The 19,127-nt window shown below is 40.6% G+C and overlaps 2 protein-coding genes across 3 annotated transcripts; both read left to right on the top strand.

The window, feature by feature from the left end:
• The first annotated feature begins 1,911 nt into the window (after positions 1 to 1,911).
• On the top strand, positions 1,912 to 8,964 carry ntd5 (ntl-dependent gene 5). The gene is made up of 8 exons (XM_035531201.1): positions 1,912 to 1,984; positions 3,961 to 4,107; positions 4,453 to 4,644; positions 6,165 to 6,279; positions 6,389 to 6,465; positions 7,270 to 7,449; positions 7,579 to 7,776; positions 7,960 to 8,964. The coding sequence occupies exons 1-8, from the start codon at positions 1,918 to 1,920 to the stop codon at positions 8,040 to 8,042; spliced, it is 1,059 nt and encodes a 352-aa protein (XP_035387094.1). The 5' UTR covers positions 1,912 to 1,917; the 3' UTR covers positions 8,043 to 8,964.
• A 256-nt stretch (positions 8,965 to 9,220) lies between these two features.
• Positions 9,221 to 18,122, top strand: LOC113570614 (transcriptional regulator prz1). 2 transcript variants are annotated; one of them, XM_026999116.2, is made up of 2 exons: positions 9,221 to 9,651; positions 13,361 to 18,122. In XM_026999116.2, exon 2 carries the CDS (start codon positions 13,716 to 13,718, stop codon positions 16,314 to 16,316), a length of 2,601 nt encoding a protein of 866 aa, XP_026854917.2. In that variant the 5' UTR covers positions 9,221 to 9,651; positions 13,361 to 13,715; the 3' UTR covers positions 16,317 to 18,122. The 2 variants fall into 2 exon arrangements, with proteins under 2 accessions (XP_026854917.2, XP_026854916.2); XM_026999115.2 differs by having other exon boundaries at positions 9,255 to 9,292.
• The last annotated feature ends 1,005 nt before the right edge of the window (positions 18,123 to 19,127 follow it).

The raw sequence follows: 19,127 nt of genomic DNA, 5'->3' as shown, positions 1-19,127 counted from the left end.
GTGAATACATCATAGACTGCTGTACTGCTGATGGGCAGTGATGCATTTTAACACTACAGGCAATCATTTTCTTAGATTAGCAGTCTTCACATTTATTTAGCAATTAAATGTGCCTAAATAGAACTAAGGACTGAGAACACCCACCCTAGCCAAGGGAATTGGCTTGTGCTGTAATACAGAACTCTTAATATTTGAACTGGACAGACTCCATGATGTCATTTATCCCAACAAGTGGTGGGTTTTGGAAGCAAAAGTCCTGTAACAACATATATCTACTGATAAATATCACATATATCTACTGATACATTTATTTTGCATGGCTATTTTTTCTTTTTTTACTTTAAACCCATCTCTAATTTTTGTCAGTCAGGGTTACATTATTGTTTAGTTAGCACTAAGCACAAACATTTGTGATTCCATGAGGACAGATATTCTGGAAAGATGTTAAGCCATTTACTGCCGTGGCGGGAGGGTCTCGGTGACCTGATGATGTAATCAACCAAGAACCTGCAATTCAGCAGCTGTCACTGTGATCGTGTGATCTTGGATAAATGTCCTTCACTGTGTGTGAGGGCAAAGGGGTACATGCATCATGCGCCACTTTCTAAGAAGGCCCAGCGTGTCTCCACTACTTTTAAAGCTTTCTGACATTTGTCATTTAGACAGATTAGTCAGAGAACCTGACACATGTCACCTCATATTTGTACACCACTGAAACAGGAAGTGTATGGCATTTTGAGGATAAGATCAAACCGATAAACAACAATGGTTTTTTATGAACTTTTTAATCATTTTTACGGAATACCGATAATTCCAGAGAGCAATGTTTTTCATCCATTTGCCCAGGGGATGCATAGCTGGACAGACAGCAATACTTTCTAATGGGCAGAGGTCAAATCCACAATCATGGACTGGGAATAGACTAGAAAAGTGACATAATATCTTTTAGTTTGACAGTGAAGCTACTTTCTGTGCATTGCCTTAGGTGAACCCTCCTTAACTATAGCATAAAATATTTGAATTAAAGAAGCGTCTCTTGTCATGTAAATTAACGCTCTACTATGAGAGAAATGTACACAATAATGTGGTTATTGTACAGATGTTCAATCACACAGTAAAATATATTTAATGAGGAACAATATCGCAAACAAGTATATTTGGATACATGTGAGTCAGAAAGAGCACAGAGACGAAGAGTTTGTGGTTGTATGTGTCTCAGAGGGTGTGGTGGTCATCAAAAAAGGGTGAGAATTAAGAAAGACCAGTGGGCTTTGAGGAACCGTTTGATTAGTCCACATGGTTGATTTAGCACACACTGTGTGCGCTGACATTTAGAAGGTCAGTCTTCTACAGGTGTGTCCTTGTTTGTTTGAAAAGTAGAAGCAACATTTTCTTTTTGTTTGTTTTTTGTTGTCTGTGACCCTTTGTGACAGGGTTTGGTGTGGCAGTATGTGTGTGCGTGTGATGTGCATGCCCTCGAGTGAGGTCAGGCGGTGTTTGGGTTTGTGGGTGAAGAGTCACTTTGCATGGGTGTGTATATGAGTGTGTGTGTATATATGTCAGTGCGTATTTGTGCATGAGCGTATATGTGTGTGCGTGTGTGTGTGTGTGTGTGTGTGTGTGTGTGTGTGTGTGTGTGTGTATATATATATATGTGCTCCTGCAGCATTAAGAGAAATGGGTGAAAGGTCCCTTTCCAAGGGAATTTTTACCCAGAGTTCAAAACATGAACCAGATGTGTGTGTGTGTGTGTGTGTGTGTGTGTGTGTGTGTGGCTGCGTGCACCCTCTGCTCCACTCCACCCTCACAGGCACCCCATCATATAACACCAACCCCCCAACGCACTAACCCCCCTATCACTATAGCCTCCTCTTCCCAGTGCTCCTTCATACACTGCCTGGTGAGCAGCAGGGAAGGATGAAAAGCTCTCTTCTGCTGCTTCTGCTGTGTGTGGGGCTACTCTGCTGCTTGTCCCAGCCATCAGGTGAGTGCACGCTCTGGGTGTGTGTGTGTGTGGGGGGGGGGGATATGTGTGAAAAGGAGAGAATAAGAGAAAACTCAAACATGAAAATGTACCCTTTTAAATTCTTGAAATAAATTTATATGGCGTGGGGGGTTATTGTTCATGGTATGTTTTTACGTTCATGGTATGGCAAGTCTGTTCTCTCAATGGCACCTTCTTTCTCTATTTTCTACAAAACCAACTAACAAACAACAGTAACTGTTATGCATTGTGCGTTTGCAGTCTTATCCTTTTAACTGCTGTCTGCAGTTTGGAGTGTGTCTGATAGATATGTATGTGATAAAAGGGAGAGAGCAGTGCATGTGAGATTGTTCATGCAACAGCGTGTATGTCTGGATGTTTCTTCCCCTTTCACATACAGTGATTAGTGATTAGAAAACCCTCCTAAATCTAAATTCTGCTCTTTCTCTGCTTCTCTCTCTGTCGCTACTTCTGCCTCAAGAACATAAGATTTAAAAATGTTTCAGTCACTCACCCACCTACTATTGAGGATACTGCTGTCTCCATGTAACCCACTACAACTCAAACAAACTCTTCAATCAAGCCTTTCATAGCCAAAGTGAACACCCTCTCTCCCAAACAATCCAAGTGTAAGCCTTATTGTGCCATATTCATCAAATATGACGGTAACTGTGCTTTGACACGCAAAATGTCTGATATCGTATTTAAGTTTCCTTGGTGAGAAGTGTACCGGTGTCAATTTACCACTGTGCTAAATTCACCTGTGCCCTAGGTGAAAGCCAATCAAAACTGATATGTAATGGAAGTCATACATTTAAGACCCACGCCAAGATACAGTTGACCCCACTTGAGAAACCAGCAGTATGCTGAAAACTACCAGCTGCATAAAAATGTAATGCATTTTTAACTTTCCAAGAGGAGAATTGCAGGGATGAGTTGATGACTTCAGTACTTCTTTTAAATCATGGCAGAGCAATAACTATATATCTCTCCTCTGTCTATTTGTTTCTAGTTTCCTCTTCTAGAACACCTAGATTTATATTTGTTATGGCAAACGTTTGTGGTATTCTGAGATCTTTGTCATCATGCTCACTCCCAGTAGACCAAACCTGTGCAGAATTATATTGATTTTTTGCATATGTGACCAAACATTATTAGAGAAGATCATCCAATCCACACCAGCTTCTTACTGGGATGTCTACAGTCGGACAGGTTCAGTTTAAATATTTTTGCAGAGGAGGGTTCTATTATGAATCCCTAATGTCATATGCAAATCCACGTGAACAAGGAAACATGTTACTGCCGCTTTTTGCGGTTAACATCAGAGATTAAATGTGTTGGTAGGTTTTTGGCCCTTATCATTACATCTTACAGCAGTCTTGAAATACTATTTTTCTCATTGCTATGTTGGCATGGTACCTCAGTGGAAAAAACACTGACCACTTGGTAGTTTGTAGGGGCACGTTCAGAGCCCCAGGATCCCACCATGAGCCTTCTGAGAACCTTTCTGACAGTATCTGAAGGGCGAGGAGTTTCACTGATGTACTTGTCCTTGGTGGTGGTGCGTGACAGTAATTTTGTAATTTTGTTTTGTAATGTTTTGAGGAATATGTGTGCTGTTTAAGTCTATAAATCATTGTAAATTCATGTAGATTTAGGGGGCTATAATTGTTCTGTGATTACAAATAAGATTTGAATAATTGGAGTTGGTGAAATAGGTTTTTTGAGGCTTTCAAGTGCTTTCTTTGTTATTTTCTCCACCCATACTAGTTTAAAACTAAATTAAATCCTACTACAAAAAAAGCAAATAAAATACTATAACCATTTGTGTATCTTGTGTGTGCGTGCGTGTGTGCGTGCGTGTGTGCATGCACATTCTGTGACACTAAGCCCCATTATATATAATGTGCTGATTTTGTATCAAGTGTTTAAATATAATTTTTTGTGCTTTGGTTGTGTATTTATATATCCTGTAGCGGAGGTGACCAAACAGTGCCAAGAGAGGGTTCTGGGTAATGAGAGAAAGCGAACATGTTCTAAAAAGTGCCTGCAGGATAAAGATTGTGCTAATAAGCGCCAGTGTCTGTGTGATGGACAGTGTGGACTCAGCTGTTTGGCCCCAGGTCAGATTCTTAACACGTCAGAAAACCAGCACAAGTGCTTACATGTTTAAGCACACACGCAGTGTTATGAAAGTACTGTAAAGCATTACATGAACAATATACTAAATGACAATTTATTTGAAGCTCCCTACTTAAGAACTACATAACATTTTTAGAATGTATAGCTGTCTAGCTTATAGGGCATATAAAGCTATGTAGGTAATGCAGTTAAGTGTTATGTTAACAAACACACTGATAAATGTGAGTCATGTATGTTTCATAAAGTCCTTAAGTAGGCACCTCTACACAAAGAGCCACTGGTTACTGTAATGAACTGGACACTTAACAAGGGTTTCATTCAAACAGGACGAACGTGTCCATGGCCTCTTCCCCCGGCGGAGAACATCGAAGTCACTCTCCTGTCACCCTCTCCCTCATTCTCTGCCCTCCTGGAGGCGCGCTGTCATCCAGGCTACGCCATGGCCAACGGCTTGGGTGCCATGATACGTCGTTGCCAGGGCGACCGACAGTGGAGCGGAGGCGAACCTCTGTGCATCGGTAGGCTAAAACTTAAGGCCGATAACAGGGCCTTAGCAACACATGCTGGACTTTTCAGTGAAGTGCTAAAGCCACTAAAGCCAACAAGCTGCTCTAAGCATGGAGTGAATTGTTTGAGAATTTGGTACTATCAGATAGCAGTGGTGGTGGTGCGGATCAGAGGGAGTTCTTACACTGTCTTCAGGCACATCGCTGTGTGTTACAGACAATACATATAGTTAACATAGAGCAATCTCATATATATATATATATGTGTGTGTGTGTGTGTGTGTGTGTGTGTGTGTGTGTGTGTGTGTGTGTGTGTGTGTGTGTGTGTGTGTGTGTGTGTCTGTGTGTGTTTATCCGGTTTGTCTGGTCCTTATTATATAGAATGAACATAGAATATTTACATTTTAAAGCTCTCACAGATCACTTCCAAGCATAACAGAGTGAAACAAGCCCTGATAAGAAGAAAAATCCCTTCCCTCATTCTTTTCTCTCTCTCTCTCTCTCTCTCTCTCTCTCTCTCTCTCTCTCTCTCATTCTCTCTGTTTCTTCTGTTTCTCTCTCCCCCCTCATACACATACACATAAAAGAGACAAAACAGAGAAAGAGAGAGAGAGAGAGAGAGAGAGAGAGAGAGAGAGAGAGAGAGAGAGAGTGAGAGAGAGAGTGAGAGAGAAACACAAACAAAGATGCACTATGCTTTGTGGAAGAAAAGTACAAGAGTCTAGTAACAACTCTGTAAGCAATTTGCCTTCATCTGGGTCACAGCATGCAGACTGAGGGCTACAGGGTCAAAGCCAAGGCCCTATAGATCTTTAGAAATCAGGCCCAAACCAACTGAGCTTCTGGCAAGAGAATCTGTACTCTCACCCCTACTGTAACTCACACACACACACACACACACACACAGACATAAGATGAGAGACACTTCCAGGAATAAAACAGTTTCAGAGATGGTTGTGGGCGTTTAAAGAGGAATCCTACAACAACACCTGCAGCTCAGTGATACTGACAGAGCAGAGAATACACACACAAACACGCATGCACGCACACACTGTAAATGTGCTAGATTTCCTCTCTCTTCACTAGCCTCACCAGTAAGTCACCCACACACATTAGAAATGATCAGATATGAGTCAAGAGAATGTGTGAACTGATCATTCCAGATGGATCGCTGTGAAGCTTCAGGGTCTGACTGAAGCTGTACGCTTGGCCTGTTCATCTGCCCTCCCTTCCACCTACCCACCAACCCACTCATTCATCCATCTGCCCACTGGTCCTAACCAGCCCTGCTGCACATTTTACCAGATACATGCCTGGACAGATGCCTGGCACCCAGGAATCGAAAGCGTTTTCTTTCCCAAGCAGGCTGAAATCCATGCAGAGACTACGATAACTTTATTTCTTCCTCCATCTCTCTCCCTCTCTCTCTCTCTCTCTCTCTCTCTCTCTCTCTCTCTCTCTCTCTCTCTCCCCCTCTCTCTTTCTCTCTCTCCCTCTTGCTGTCTGTCTCTCTCTTTCTCACTCTCTCTCAGGTGTGAGTCCTGCAGCGGAACCGGTTGTTCTCTGCCCTGTGCCTGTGGATGAGCTGCTGTCGGTATGGGGCAATGCTGCAGTAGGCACCATCGTGCGCTACCGCTGTGGCCCTGGGTAAGGGAAGCAGGCAGGAACACAGACAGAGAAGCACACAGATCACTTCTCTATGTAGGCTTCAGTTGTGTTTTTTCTATGCTTTTCCCATCCCTCCCACCCGTTGCAGATCTGTGCTGGTTGGGCACAGTGAAAATTTCTGTCATGAGAACCAGACGTGGCGTTACCCTCACCCCATCTGTCGACGTAAGTGTGTGTGTGTGTGTGTGTGTGTGTGCGTGCGTGCGTGCATGCATGTGTGTGTGTGTGTGTGTGTGTGTGTGTGTGTGTGTGTGTGTGTGTGTGTGTGTGTCTACGTGTGTGTGCGCACACCTTTTCAATATTTATGCAAGACTATAGAGTTCCATACAGAGATTATGGTGGAGAGTTTAAAAAAGCAGGACATGAAATACACACATTTGGATTAGATAAACTGAAAGTGTCAGAAACACCCTGTGTGTGAGTGAGTGAGTGTGTGTATATGAAAGGGTGTAAATGAGTGTACATTTGCAAGTCCTTCTGCTTCAGAGTAAAGAGAGAGATGTTCAAGCCTGAGCAGAAAGTGAGAACTGAAGAGCGCGTGGGGGTGTGTGTGTGTAGGAAGGTAGTTTAAACCAGCGAAAGTATTTGGACGTGTGTGTGTAAAAATGCATAAGTGTCCGGGGTGACAGACTGGAGTTTGGATGGCCTTTACGCTTGTTATGCTGCCCTCTGTTGGATCAGTCTGAACCTACATGTTGTCGTGTGCGTTGCTTTTCTATATTAAATTCCGAGTCTGCCATCTGCAGGTTACTAGGAGGTACTACACCTGTTTGTGTCACTTCACTTTGTACATGGCCTTAGGTCCCAATTTAGAGCCTAGATTGTAATTTCTAATTGTGCAATTAGCTAGTCTTGTTTGTACGTATATATGGATTTTTTTTTGTGAGAATCTTTTAAGTCAGTGAAATCCTTTTGACTTATTAAATGCCTCTTTTAAAAAACAGATAGGCAGCCATGTCTGTCCCATAGGTGTGTTTTGTCCACCACCAGTGGAGATTGATCACGGTTACCTGGTGGCCGTCCAGAAGTCTGAATATAACGTGAATGACACCATCTATTATCTTTGCAAGAAGACCTTCCTATTGGATGGACCAAACCAAGTTACTTGTCAATCAAATGGCACATGGAGTACTGTGCCTTCCTGTCGAGGTAAGAGAGGGAGTTTATTAAATAAACACTGCATTAATTATTGGCTTTAATTCATGCATATTTACATTTACAATCAGTTATTTTTCTATTAAACCATAAAATGAAACTGTCCTTCTGCCCACCGCTCAGCCCCTTGTCCAATCCCAGCCCAGCGCAGCAGGGTGGTAGTGGGCGGGATTAAGCGCTGGCCCTACGACCTGACAGATGGTATGGTAACTCACGGGGAGGATGTAACATTCTTCTGTAAACATCCAGAAAAGCAATGCAGTTTCACGGCCACGCAGGCGTGCTTTGACGGACAGCTCTCTGCACCAGGTTGCTACCTTGGTTAGTCATATGTACACAAACATCCACATTTACAGTTAATGCATAACTTTTTCTTCCACTCTCCTTAATTCTCTCATTATTCTGTATCTTCGCAATCCTTTCTCTCTCTCTCTTTCTCTCTCTCTCTCTCTCTCTCTCTCTCTCTCTCTCTCTCTCTCTCTCTCTCTCTCTCTCTCTCTCTAGACCCCACCTGGTTTCAGTATACACTGTACCCTCACCGACTGGTGTCTGAGATTGATTCTTGTGACCCTACTGACCTGGAGTAACCACTGCACCTGAGTAAAACGGGTCTCTGTTTTACTGATCCCACAGAAGCGTACTGGACCCAGACTTCTCACCACTGTCTAGCCTCTAATGACTTGTAGCAGTCCTAGTACATGTCATCCAAATGAAGTGGAAAACATGAAGACTTTTTTACTGTGCTTGTCTTTTATGCTGGACCAGAGTTGAGAGAAGTAAATCCAATATTAGTATATTTCACTGTATGCTAATTTGGAATCTGCGTATCTCACAATATGGAGGTTAACAGGACTTAATTCACACCACTCAGACTAAGAATTTCATTTGAGAAAAAAGTATAAATGGATACTACATTTTTCATACAGTGTCTTATATTAGTGAGTTATTTTAGTTTAGCAGCCAATTCACTTTATATTGCCTGGACAGAGTTATCTTAAACTGAATGCATCATTGCTTATTTTTGTTATGATGTTTTGCACATTTAATATGCTACTAATTTGAAGATTAATATACAAAATTACACGAAGACACAAAGTTAAGGTAACTCAAAAGTCTGAGGTGTTTGTAGTTACCAACAGTTTTTCTTACTGCTTTGTTGCTATTTTAAATTAAGGTCTAGATTTATATCGTATGTTTTTGGAAATCCACAGACACGGCAAAGATCTGGAGTTACCAGTGTAAGTTATGACATATTTATTATTCATTAACAGTGTAAGTTTTATGGTATAGGACAAGGGAATAGTACTACGAATACACATAAGTAGACAAACAAACCAAAAGAAAACTGGTACAAATATTTCTGGTAAAAGGATGCACGTGTATTGAGCAAAGTTAATCTGTTTAAAACAAATCAAGCTATTTCACTTGAAATTCATTTTTATTCTGCTAGAATAGCTTCACAATAAACAAGAAGTTGGAAAATTCTTATTTGTCACCATTATTTTTTTATTTGCCTATGAATAAGCGTTACTGCATGCCATGTTCTAACTGATCTATTGGTTATAAAAACCCATGGGGGTCTATTTTCATTACCACAATTCCATACGCATGTTGTCAGAAAAAAAATAAATAAATAAAAATTCTTTCCCGTATTTCTGCAGTTCAAACCCTGTATTAAGCAGCACATGTACGCCGCCGTGTCGGACGGACTAAAGTGCGACACCACAACAGCCGCTCCCCCGTCCGCATGTCTCCGCCCAGTCATTCATTCATATTTGGTCTTCCGGAAGTATACGAGGGTCGGGTTAGCCAGTGCCTGCGCGAGCTGACTCGTGGGGTGAGAACAGTTTCATATTCAATATTTAAGAAAAAAAGAAGTGTTGCGAGATTGGTTTCAGTCGCGTACCGAGGCGGTCGGGATGTCGCTCGAATAACGGCGTTTCGTGAAAACTGTTACCTTAAGAAAGTTTTAAGTGTGCTGCATGAACGAGTAGTCTGCGCACTGTCACCGGCTCGAACCGTCGGTACGCAGAAAATGGCTGGTCGCAGGTCCGAGCGCGGAGTGTGCATCAGCGGTGTGAGCGCCTTGCAGCCTTCGTGTGAGCGTTTCTCAGCGTGTCGCTCTTTAGGCAGTTCAAATGCACGCAAAGGGGCACGGGTTCGAGTGGCTGTGTCGCTTCACGACATCAAAGTGTGGTAGGCTAAATGGTTTCACCTCCGGATTTCTTTTTATTTTTTTCCAAATCGGACCTCCTACTCCGCGTAATGGCGTCCGTGTGTGCCTGTGTCGCTTGCTCTCCTTAGGACACGGCCGAGGGCGCCGACTTGGGTGCTAATGTCAAACCCCGCGTCCAGGTCGTTGAGCACTGGGCTTATGAAGGGAATAAAAAGTACAAGTGTGACGGATATGGTTTTATCCCATAGAAGCGCTTCACTTGCACCCACGTTAGGCGGTACCGCGGCTAGACTCCACCTGGGGTGGATGTCATCCTTTAGCAACATTGTAGAAAATTAACTCGCAACTTCCAAGTTTTGTACTGCAGTGTGCCGTAATGTCGGCATTACTAGCAACATGTTACATTCTCCCTTCAGCCTCGGGGTAAATGCTTTATGTGCAAGATAAATTAATTTAATACGGGTGAATGCTAATGACTTAACAGTCATGCTCAAAATAAAGAACAATTTAAATATACAACTATGCGATATTTTGGTTGTTTTAGATTTGGCAAGTTTAATGCACTAAAGAGACCCCACTACCCTGTCATTACTGTGTAATATGCAATGTTCATTATGTATTATTATTGTCTATGCAGGAGCAACTTTTAAACTGAATCTGAATTTTGGTAGTGCTCAAGATATTGCAACATTTGAGGCCTGCGCTTCACCCAGTGCTAAAATGAAAACATAATATAAAAATACATGATGATAGTACATTAATAAAACTGAATTTGTAATAGTATTTTAGAGGCCAACACTTGACAGTGCTTCAGTAGAACAGCTTGAGGAACTGGAAAACTGAACACCAAATATTCTCAATATTCTCTTTTTGGAAAGTGTATGGTAGTTCAAAAGCTTGTGTGATGGGCATTTAAATAGCTGCTAAGGCCTTATACAATATTATAAGATACATTTTTGAGCCTGTAATGTTTAAGGACTTTTCTGCCGATAGGAAGAGTAATATGTTCATCTTACCTCAAACCTTATGCTTTCAATTCTTAGTCATTTTTAGAAATCTCAAGATTTATCTCAAGTGTTTTTGTATTTGTAATCTTTCAGACTGGGGCATGGCATGTAAATTGATATCTTTAAAAAATTGGTTAATTTGTGGGATGATTTGACACCTGTATGATAGCCTTCAAACAGAAAAATGATCTTTGCTTACTGCGGTGCAGTGCGTATCACGGTCAAAGGTCATTTCCTTGGGCCACATGGTAGATGATGCTGCATGAATGGCCAGCGTTATACACTCTTCTCATTAAGGTAGACATTTCAAGCGTGAACGTGCTCAAGACATGTCAGATCACTGGGTCTTGACACCATCTGTCAACAGACCTTGTAGTTACTACTTTAGGAGGCTACAAAGTGATGCCAAACGTAATGGCTAAACTTTTTTTGTGTAGTACTTATTTGGAAGCAAGGGAAATTCATGTGTGATGGATAAAACCATTTTCTAGTCATTTTGTATATAGAGGTTTCCTTTAGCTCTCAATGTTTAATGGTTTTATAAAGATTCCATTAACTAACCACTACTAAAAGTAAATAATTGTAACATTGAACTAAATGCAATATTATATAATTTCCATGACACTAAAATGATTGTGTTAAAGACTTTTTGTAGATATTTTCCATATCAAGATGCTTTAGCACTGTAATGGTTTTAAGTCTGTCCATTTTTCATTTAGTCAGAACCTATACTACCTCCATTTGGCTTGTCCTGGTATTACAAATTAAATGTAGGCAGCTGGACAATGAAAAAAAGCACATGATGGGAACCAGTAATACATTGTGTCTACTGATATTTGCTGAAAAAACAAGGCCCTAAAATAGTTAAGAAGTGGGTGGTGACCGACAGAGTTGGAGAAGGTTACTTTCCAAATGCAATGTATTACATACTGAATATGTGAAAGGTTATGTAATATTTTCTGAGCAAAGTAACACGTTATTTTACTTTTGTGGTGATTTTGAAATATGCTGAAATGGAGCACACTGTATGGTGTTAAAATGAGAGTAAGTAGAATGGAAAAGAGGTGACTGGCACACTAATGTTATTGGTATTAAAATGCTGCTATTCCCATGGTATGATGGTTCCCGTGGCTCCGAAACTTCACAGTTTGTTTCTAAAATCACTCCCTGAGCATAATTTTACATTATTTGTAAAATAAAAAATAAACTTCTTAATATTCTAGTGTAAACACTTCAAAATTCTTATTAGCCATTAATTAAGTATAACTGCGGTGATGGGGTGTAAATGTTGCGCTATGCGTAAAGATTTTCATTATGAAGCAGAAATGTGTACATTATTGCTGAAGCCTAGTACTTATGAATATTTAGATATTTCCATCTAAATACATGAATAAAAAAGCTTTACTTTGTAGCTCCTCTGCATCAGAGCAGGGTGCTCCAATTTGGTGCTTGGTGTATATTTTGAGAAACGAATAGCTTGAAAATCTTGCAAATGATAGGCAAACGATATTATTATTAGTCTGAAGTACTTCATTATAAGTCTAAGAATGTTAATAAGTGAAGTAATTGAGTTTCAAATGGTAATGAAGTACTTAATGAAGTAACCATAATAAACCCTACACTGCCTACTACATGGTCAGCAACATGTATCCTCTCATGTTCTGCCTAAAGATAAGGTAAAGGATCGCCTGTGTATGTGACCTTAATGTTTCAAATTGGTTTTGAAATGGTTTCCATTTAAACAATTTTTTTTTTGCAACAGCATTATACTGTGACTGAGCAAGGGCAAGACCTTTTCAATGCTCATAACATATGTGCAGAAGCACTTTGCTTGCACAGCTGATGAACGACCTCTGTCTAAAACATTCTGTTTCTCTGGTAACTCTGTGTACTTTGCAACAAATTTGAATATCTCTACATAACCTACATATCTTTGATTCAATTGATTTTGTGGTCTCCTGGGTACGTCTAGACAATAGTATGCAGGTTAATACATTTAAAAGCTTGTATGTTTCACCATGGTGTGAGAAATCAATATTGACCAATGTGAAATTATTACAATAATGAAGTGGGACTTTTATTTTAATATGAGGAATATTTATAAGTTATCAAGTGTCCTGATGAGAAAGGTCTCCTCACATGCTTCCTGTTGGGAAGACCTCTAATATTGAAATGGCCACTTTGATGTTATGATTGATATGTTTTCTATTCCAAAGCCATTGTAAGATTCCTACCTGATTTGGAAAAAAACAACAAAAAACTGTGATATCCATGCTGTGCTCCAGACTTCATATCCCTACAGTACCACAGTTATTTGTGACGGGGAGTCAAAGAGAGCATAATTGACCCTGCTGTAGAGGAGGAAAGAATAACCTAGTTCCTCTCTGTCAATTAAGTGTTGGCATCTGTTAGGTCACACATACAGATTTGGGAATTTAGTGCTGCCTTTCAAGCGTGTTCAGCTGTTTTATGATGTATAAATTGTCGCTCGGAAAGATGTGTTTGATGGCTTCACAAGTCTTGGAGGAAGCAAATGTTTGCCCACAGCCTCCCAGGTTGGCAGCTGTCATGAGATAGTGGGAGATCTAGATAGGATGGGAATTCGCAATGACTATATTTGGAGAAAAATAGGATAAAATTATCTGTATATTGTTTTTTTTCTGATGAAACTATAAGATAGTAGAAGAACTCAATAAAAAAATTGCTATGTATGTTTTCCCAGATTAATGCCCTTGACCAATGGCTGTGACAGTGCCGTGGATGGAGACCGACCACTCCATCAGATCAGGAAATGGATCTGTTTGCATAGTCTGTGCAAGAGGCTTTGGAAGAACACTTTTAGCGATATCTCAGGTAGTAATAAACTGACTGTTTCCAAAAGTTCTGAGTGACATCAGCACCCCTTGAGGTGAGCTAACAACTGAAGTTAGCGTACTCATGGTTCGAACCTCAGAGGTGATTGGCCAGGACCTTCTCATCCATCCAGCAATCAGGAAGACCAATCTTGTCACATTCAGAGACAGTCAGAACTATGGTGGATATGTGAGGATTTTAAGTTGGTAAATCAGAAGATCTCAATGGAATTTGAGCCTAATGGCAAAATACCCCAAGTTAATCCCTCCATCTCAGGAGTATCCCAAGAACAGAGTCAGCTAGGCATTTACAGTTTACACAGCTACAGCAAGAAAGGATCACCAAGACAAGATTCATATACGATTTCAAATTATATCCCTACTCAGTCAAATCAAGCCATTGAAAATGATGCCGTCACTGCAGAAACCAAAATGAGCAATGTACAGATATCTTCAAAACTGAAGTCCAACATCATGCCTGACAACATTTTAATGGAGATGAATGAACCAATTACCAAAGTGATAAATCTCAATTCTAACTTCTTACCGAGTGATTTACCAGACATGGCAGTACAAAGACAATCCTCTCCTCAAATCGATTCTCCTGGTATCAAAACATCTGATGGAGGTGTCAGTCCCATTACCAAAGAGGAGGTTAAAATACAAGATGTTGCAAAAGTTACAGACTCTGATGATATAATTCTTGGAAAAATGGAAAACTATGATACACTTAAAAAGACTGGAGATTGTGTAAACAAAGAAATGACAGAATGCAGTCAACATTATAACAATGCTGACTGTAACGCTCAAATCCCTTTTCACAAAAGACCAGAAGGACTTGATGTAGCAATGTCTAAGACTAGTGCTGAAGAAGTCACAGAGCAGCAAGAGGTGTTTGAAGCATTGGATTTAAGCTTGCCAAAAAAGCAGGTCAGGGAAAATAAAGAAAAATGCAAATGGGTTATAGATTCTGGATATGAAGGTTCCTTATTTATGGAGGTAGATGAGATTGAAGATGATTCTCAACATGTAGAGGTGGAGCAAGATGAGGATACTGAGGAGTGCTGGTTTCCTTGGAGAAATGAAGATAATATGAGCAATTTTCACATGGAAAATTGGAAGGAGCACCCTTCTGTTTCACATGCAGCCATGCCATCTCCTCCATGTGCCAGCTTTTTGTCTCCTGATCCAAAGGATACGCTCCTTATAGATGACCAAGGCATTCCTTACACACTTACCCCAGATGGTCAAAAGGTTCCCCAGATAGATCTTTCCGAAGTGCCAAAGGCTTCCATGGAGCAGATTAACCCTGGATTTGTACAGTCTGATATTGACTCATCAGGGCCTGTCCAAGATTCTGACAGTTATCAAGAGTTTCTTCCAAATCCGTCTTTAAACTCATCCCCTGTTCTTTCAACAGAAACCTCAGAAGCTACCTTAAGGGTGGAAAAGAAATCTTCTCATGACTCTACTGTTCAGGCTAGGCCAACAGCCTTATCGGTTGTTTCTAGCTTGTCTTCTGTTCCTATACAGATTGTGGCTAGTAACACTGGATCCAACACTCCCATCCTCCTTCTTCCTCCTTCTCAGCTTCAGACCCTTTCATCATCAGCATCTAATGCTAATCCAGGAATTATGGCTCTGTCGTTGCCTTTTGCGCTTGCTCAGAATCCGCAGTCCTCCCCCGTCTTTCTTGTTCTTTCAACTCCTCAAGTGTCCTGTGGAATTCAATCTTCCTCATTATCAGGGCAGTTTGCTCAGATTTCCTCTGCATCCGCTGTTGCACTTTCTTCACCTTCAGGTTCGCTTAGCCTTAAACCAGAACCAGACTCCTGTACTACTACTACAAACCTCTCAGGACAAAATAAGCCCTGTAAATTTTCTTCGTCTCTCCCTACCTCACCCAATGCCTCCTCTAGTACTTCCTCAGTGACCTCTACAAGTCCCACTAAGCAACTGAAAACTGATATCTGTTCTGATACTCCCACTTCTTTTCGAGAAGCACTGCTTAGATTAGCGGTATCTGCTGAACAAAAAGATGAAAACCGACCTGAATGCACTGTTGCGCCTTCAGCGCTTACCCCATCATCCTGTAGTGAAGCAACCCAGTCACATTCCCCCTCAACAACTAATGGTCTAGAGGAACATTGCAACAATGAACAAGCGTTGTCACCAACCTCTGATCCAGCTTCCATCTCGGTGGACCAAACGGACTCTTTATTAAGCCCCATCTCCACCGAAGATCTTCTGCCACAGTCATCCACTTCATCTCCTCCAGCATCACCCATATTTCCCACCAACCATCCAAAAAACCAGGATTCGCAGGCGTTAGGCCCACGTCGTATTCTTTACTGCCAGTACTGCCCAAGGGTTTTCTACTACCTCTCAGACCTCGAGCGCCACTCCATCACACACTCTCAAAACAAGCCACATGTGTGCCAGCTGTGTGGAAAGGCCTTTAAACGCTCAAGCCATCTGGAGCGACACAAGCATATCCACACAGGCCAGCGGAACTTTGTGTGCCAGCTTTGCCCACGGCGTTTTCGAGAGGCCGCAGAGCTAACGAGGCACCAGCGGGTACACACAGGTGAAAAGCCTTTTCAGTGTCTCTTATGCCACATGCGGTTTGCTGAGCGCAACACCCTACGGCGGCACACTAAGCGCAAGCACCAGGGTCAGCAGCAGGAGGCAATGAACATGAAGGTAAAGCCAGAAACTGAAGGGGTCTCCGTTGTTGGTGTGCAGGGGCAACAGGAAGAGAATGCAGAGTGGTATAGCTCAGCAGTGACTGAGATGGAATCTGACAATGATACAGGAGGAGAATGAAAGCAGAAAAAATCTTTGTGTATTTCATAGTGTGATTTTGTGGAAATTGAGCTTGCATTTAATTTTTTATTTTACATCCAAATTCTTTTCCATGCTGCTTTTACAATGTATACAGTTAAATTTCATTCCACTACAGTAACTAGACCTTTACCATATATCACTAAACGAGGCAGCACTGTGGCTTTGTGAATCTTGTTTTAATGGTATTGTGTCTAACATTTATCTGTATTTCTTTTTAAATGTGTATTTTACTCTCACACTTCTTAGATTGTCTTAATTACAGGAGTTTTCTTTTCTGGTAAAACGAACTATTTTGCTGTGATGTTAGTTCAGATTACCTACACTGTTCAGATTACCTATGATAGACAGATTACCTATGCTGTTCAGATTACCTATGATGGACAGTGCTTTCCCTAAGATAATGCAAATGTTCTCATCCTTGCTTGGTCACTAAGTAATGTGTATTTCTTTTTAGATATATACAGGGGTTTACTTGAGTTTTATATTTTATTTCAAGCTGTGCACAGCTTTGTTTTATTACCCTTGTGCCTTGAATTATTATATTTCAGCATTTCTATTAAGAAATAAATAATTTGCCTTTTGTTCAGACAGAAGAAATCATGTGTACCTTGGAAAAGACCATTAGTCTGACTGATTAAAGTAATAGGAATAATTTTAGGGTGGCATGTGCTCTAAGGTGAATTTTATTGCTTTCAATTTGCTGCTGTATAATGTAATAATTGAAGTGGAAGGGTTCTCTGTTTCGCTGATATTACTGGATGTGTTCACAAAATCATGGGTGTATCCTTTTCTGTCTGGTCATTTAAGTTATGCACGATATGCTAAATTAAGTTACAGTTATATATAGTATGAATGACACTGAAAATGTAGTTTACATTAGAAGCAACCTGTACATAGACATAGTATTTGATCCTTGGATTTTCATTTGCATTGCTTAAACATGAGTGAAACTCAAAGAAACGCATATCTGCAGAGTATATATATTGTGTAATATATTAATATATTCCCTGTAAATAACAAAAGATCACCCTGGGTCTAATCGCCTAGGGTTAATTTGACACTCACTATAGCTTGTATTTTCACATTTAATTAAGAATCTGAATATTTGCACACTATAATGGAAGCTTGCTTGCTGACCCTTGTGCTTTACTCCACTGGTTCCCGTGGTCAATTATCCAAGCAATTTAGTCCGCTTGGGCCCCACTGGACCGCAGATATCGGAAGCTTAAAGAGCTTAGGCCAGGCTGCTCTGAAATATCACCTAAATGGCTCTATTTGGTTTGCACCCTTGTGTTATTCTCATTTTACATTCAAATGGATTCAGATCAGTTTTATTTACTGAACTAATTTCACAGTAGACCTGCCACAGAGCTGAGTTACCCAACTTTTTTAAAACTGTAATGATATGTCATTGTCACAAGAGAGTCACAGGAGTCCTCCGCCTTTTAAAAAGAGTGAGCAAATTTGCACCCTGTAAAGTACGCAGAAAACTATACATTAAAAGGTGTTTGGTGACATCTAGCATCTACAATACACAAACTACACAGCTATAGTAGACACATGCAGTGAATATTACAGCTGAAGTACTGTATGGCATAATCTCTGTTACGCTCAGATGTTTCAATAAAGGGCCCCAAAATAAAAATAGTCTTAGATATTTTTATCTGAAATACATTTTTGTTCACATTTTTGGCTAGTGTAATATGCAATGCTATTGTTACTCTGATCAACTCATATACTTAAATGTGATCTTTTTCAAATGTTTTGGACATTTATAATGACATATTATTAATAGACTTTAACACTATTGATTACTATTAAAATCTCTTTATCAATTTATGTGAACTGAATTTTCATTTTCAGTATTGTTTGTGATTGGTAATATTTTATCATGTGTGTTTGTCTGACATAAGGATTCATTTACACTTTTTTACCTCTGTGTGCGTGCATGTGTGTGGGCGCATATGTGCCTGCATGCGTTCACATACATGAGTGACACCCCAGATGTGCCTTTGGTCTGTGTTCCATTTGGCAGCATCTTCAAAGGGGTGGTGGACCACCACGCAAAAGTCACTTGAGAGGGCACCCAAGACATGATTTACATTTCTTTATTATGGCTTTTCGTGCTTGATCTAACAAAATGTTGCCTTTTGTACCAGTATTACATAAGGAGTCTCGCTCACTCCGTTCACCCAGTTACGTAAAAACATGGGTACATGTGCAAAGCATTCAAATGTTATCTTTACTTCTCAGCAAGTTAGTCTAGTGTCTTTTCTATGGAAAAGGGTTCATAGCCAGTTGCTGAGTTCTCATTTGTCCTTGTATGACTGATAATGACCTTGCTGTAGTGTGCACAGGCTGTTATTGCACAGTCTTGCCAGTGGAGGGCAAACTCACTCCAGACATCAAAATGCCCGTAGAGCACCTCAACCACGTAGTTCTGTATTATGAATAATGGAGCTTTTGGAACTCATGTATTTCACTTAGGAAAGTGAGCGAATGAAATTTGTGATGTTTTATGGAGTTAAGTAGAGAGTAGTCACAGTAATGTGTATTCTGAAGTACCTTTTACTGTTCATATAAATGTATAGATGTCTTCTGTTACATATTTATCACGTCTGACTGAAATGGTGGTTAAAAATGGTACTCCATTTGAGAAAGAAAGATCCCCCAAACATGTGAGTGTTGGAGTCGATGCTTTATGAATGTACCACAGAGGGAGGAAGAGGGAGTCTGCAAAAGAAGGAATGTAACAGGTGCTAATCAGAAAGGGAGCCATGGATGAGGGAG

This window comes from Electrophorus electricus, chromosome 10 (assembly GCF_013358815.1).
Source record: "Electrophorus electricus isolate fEleEle1 chromosome 10, fEleEle1.pri, whole genome shotgun sequence".
Taxonomy (NCBI): Eukaryota; Metazoa; Chordata; class Actinopteri; order Gymnotiformes; family Gymnotidae; genus Electrophorus; species Electrophorus electricus.
This window is presented reverse-complemented; position numbering and strand designations above follow the sequence as displayed.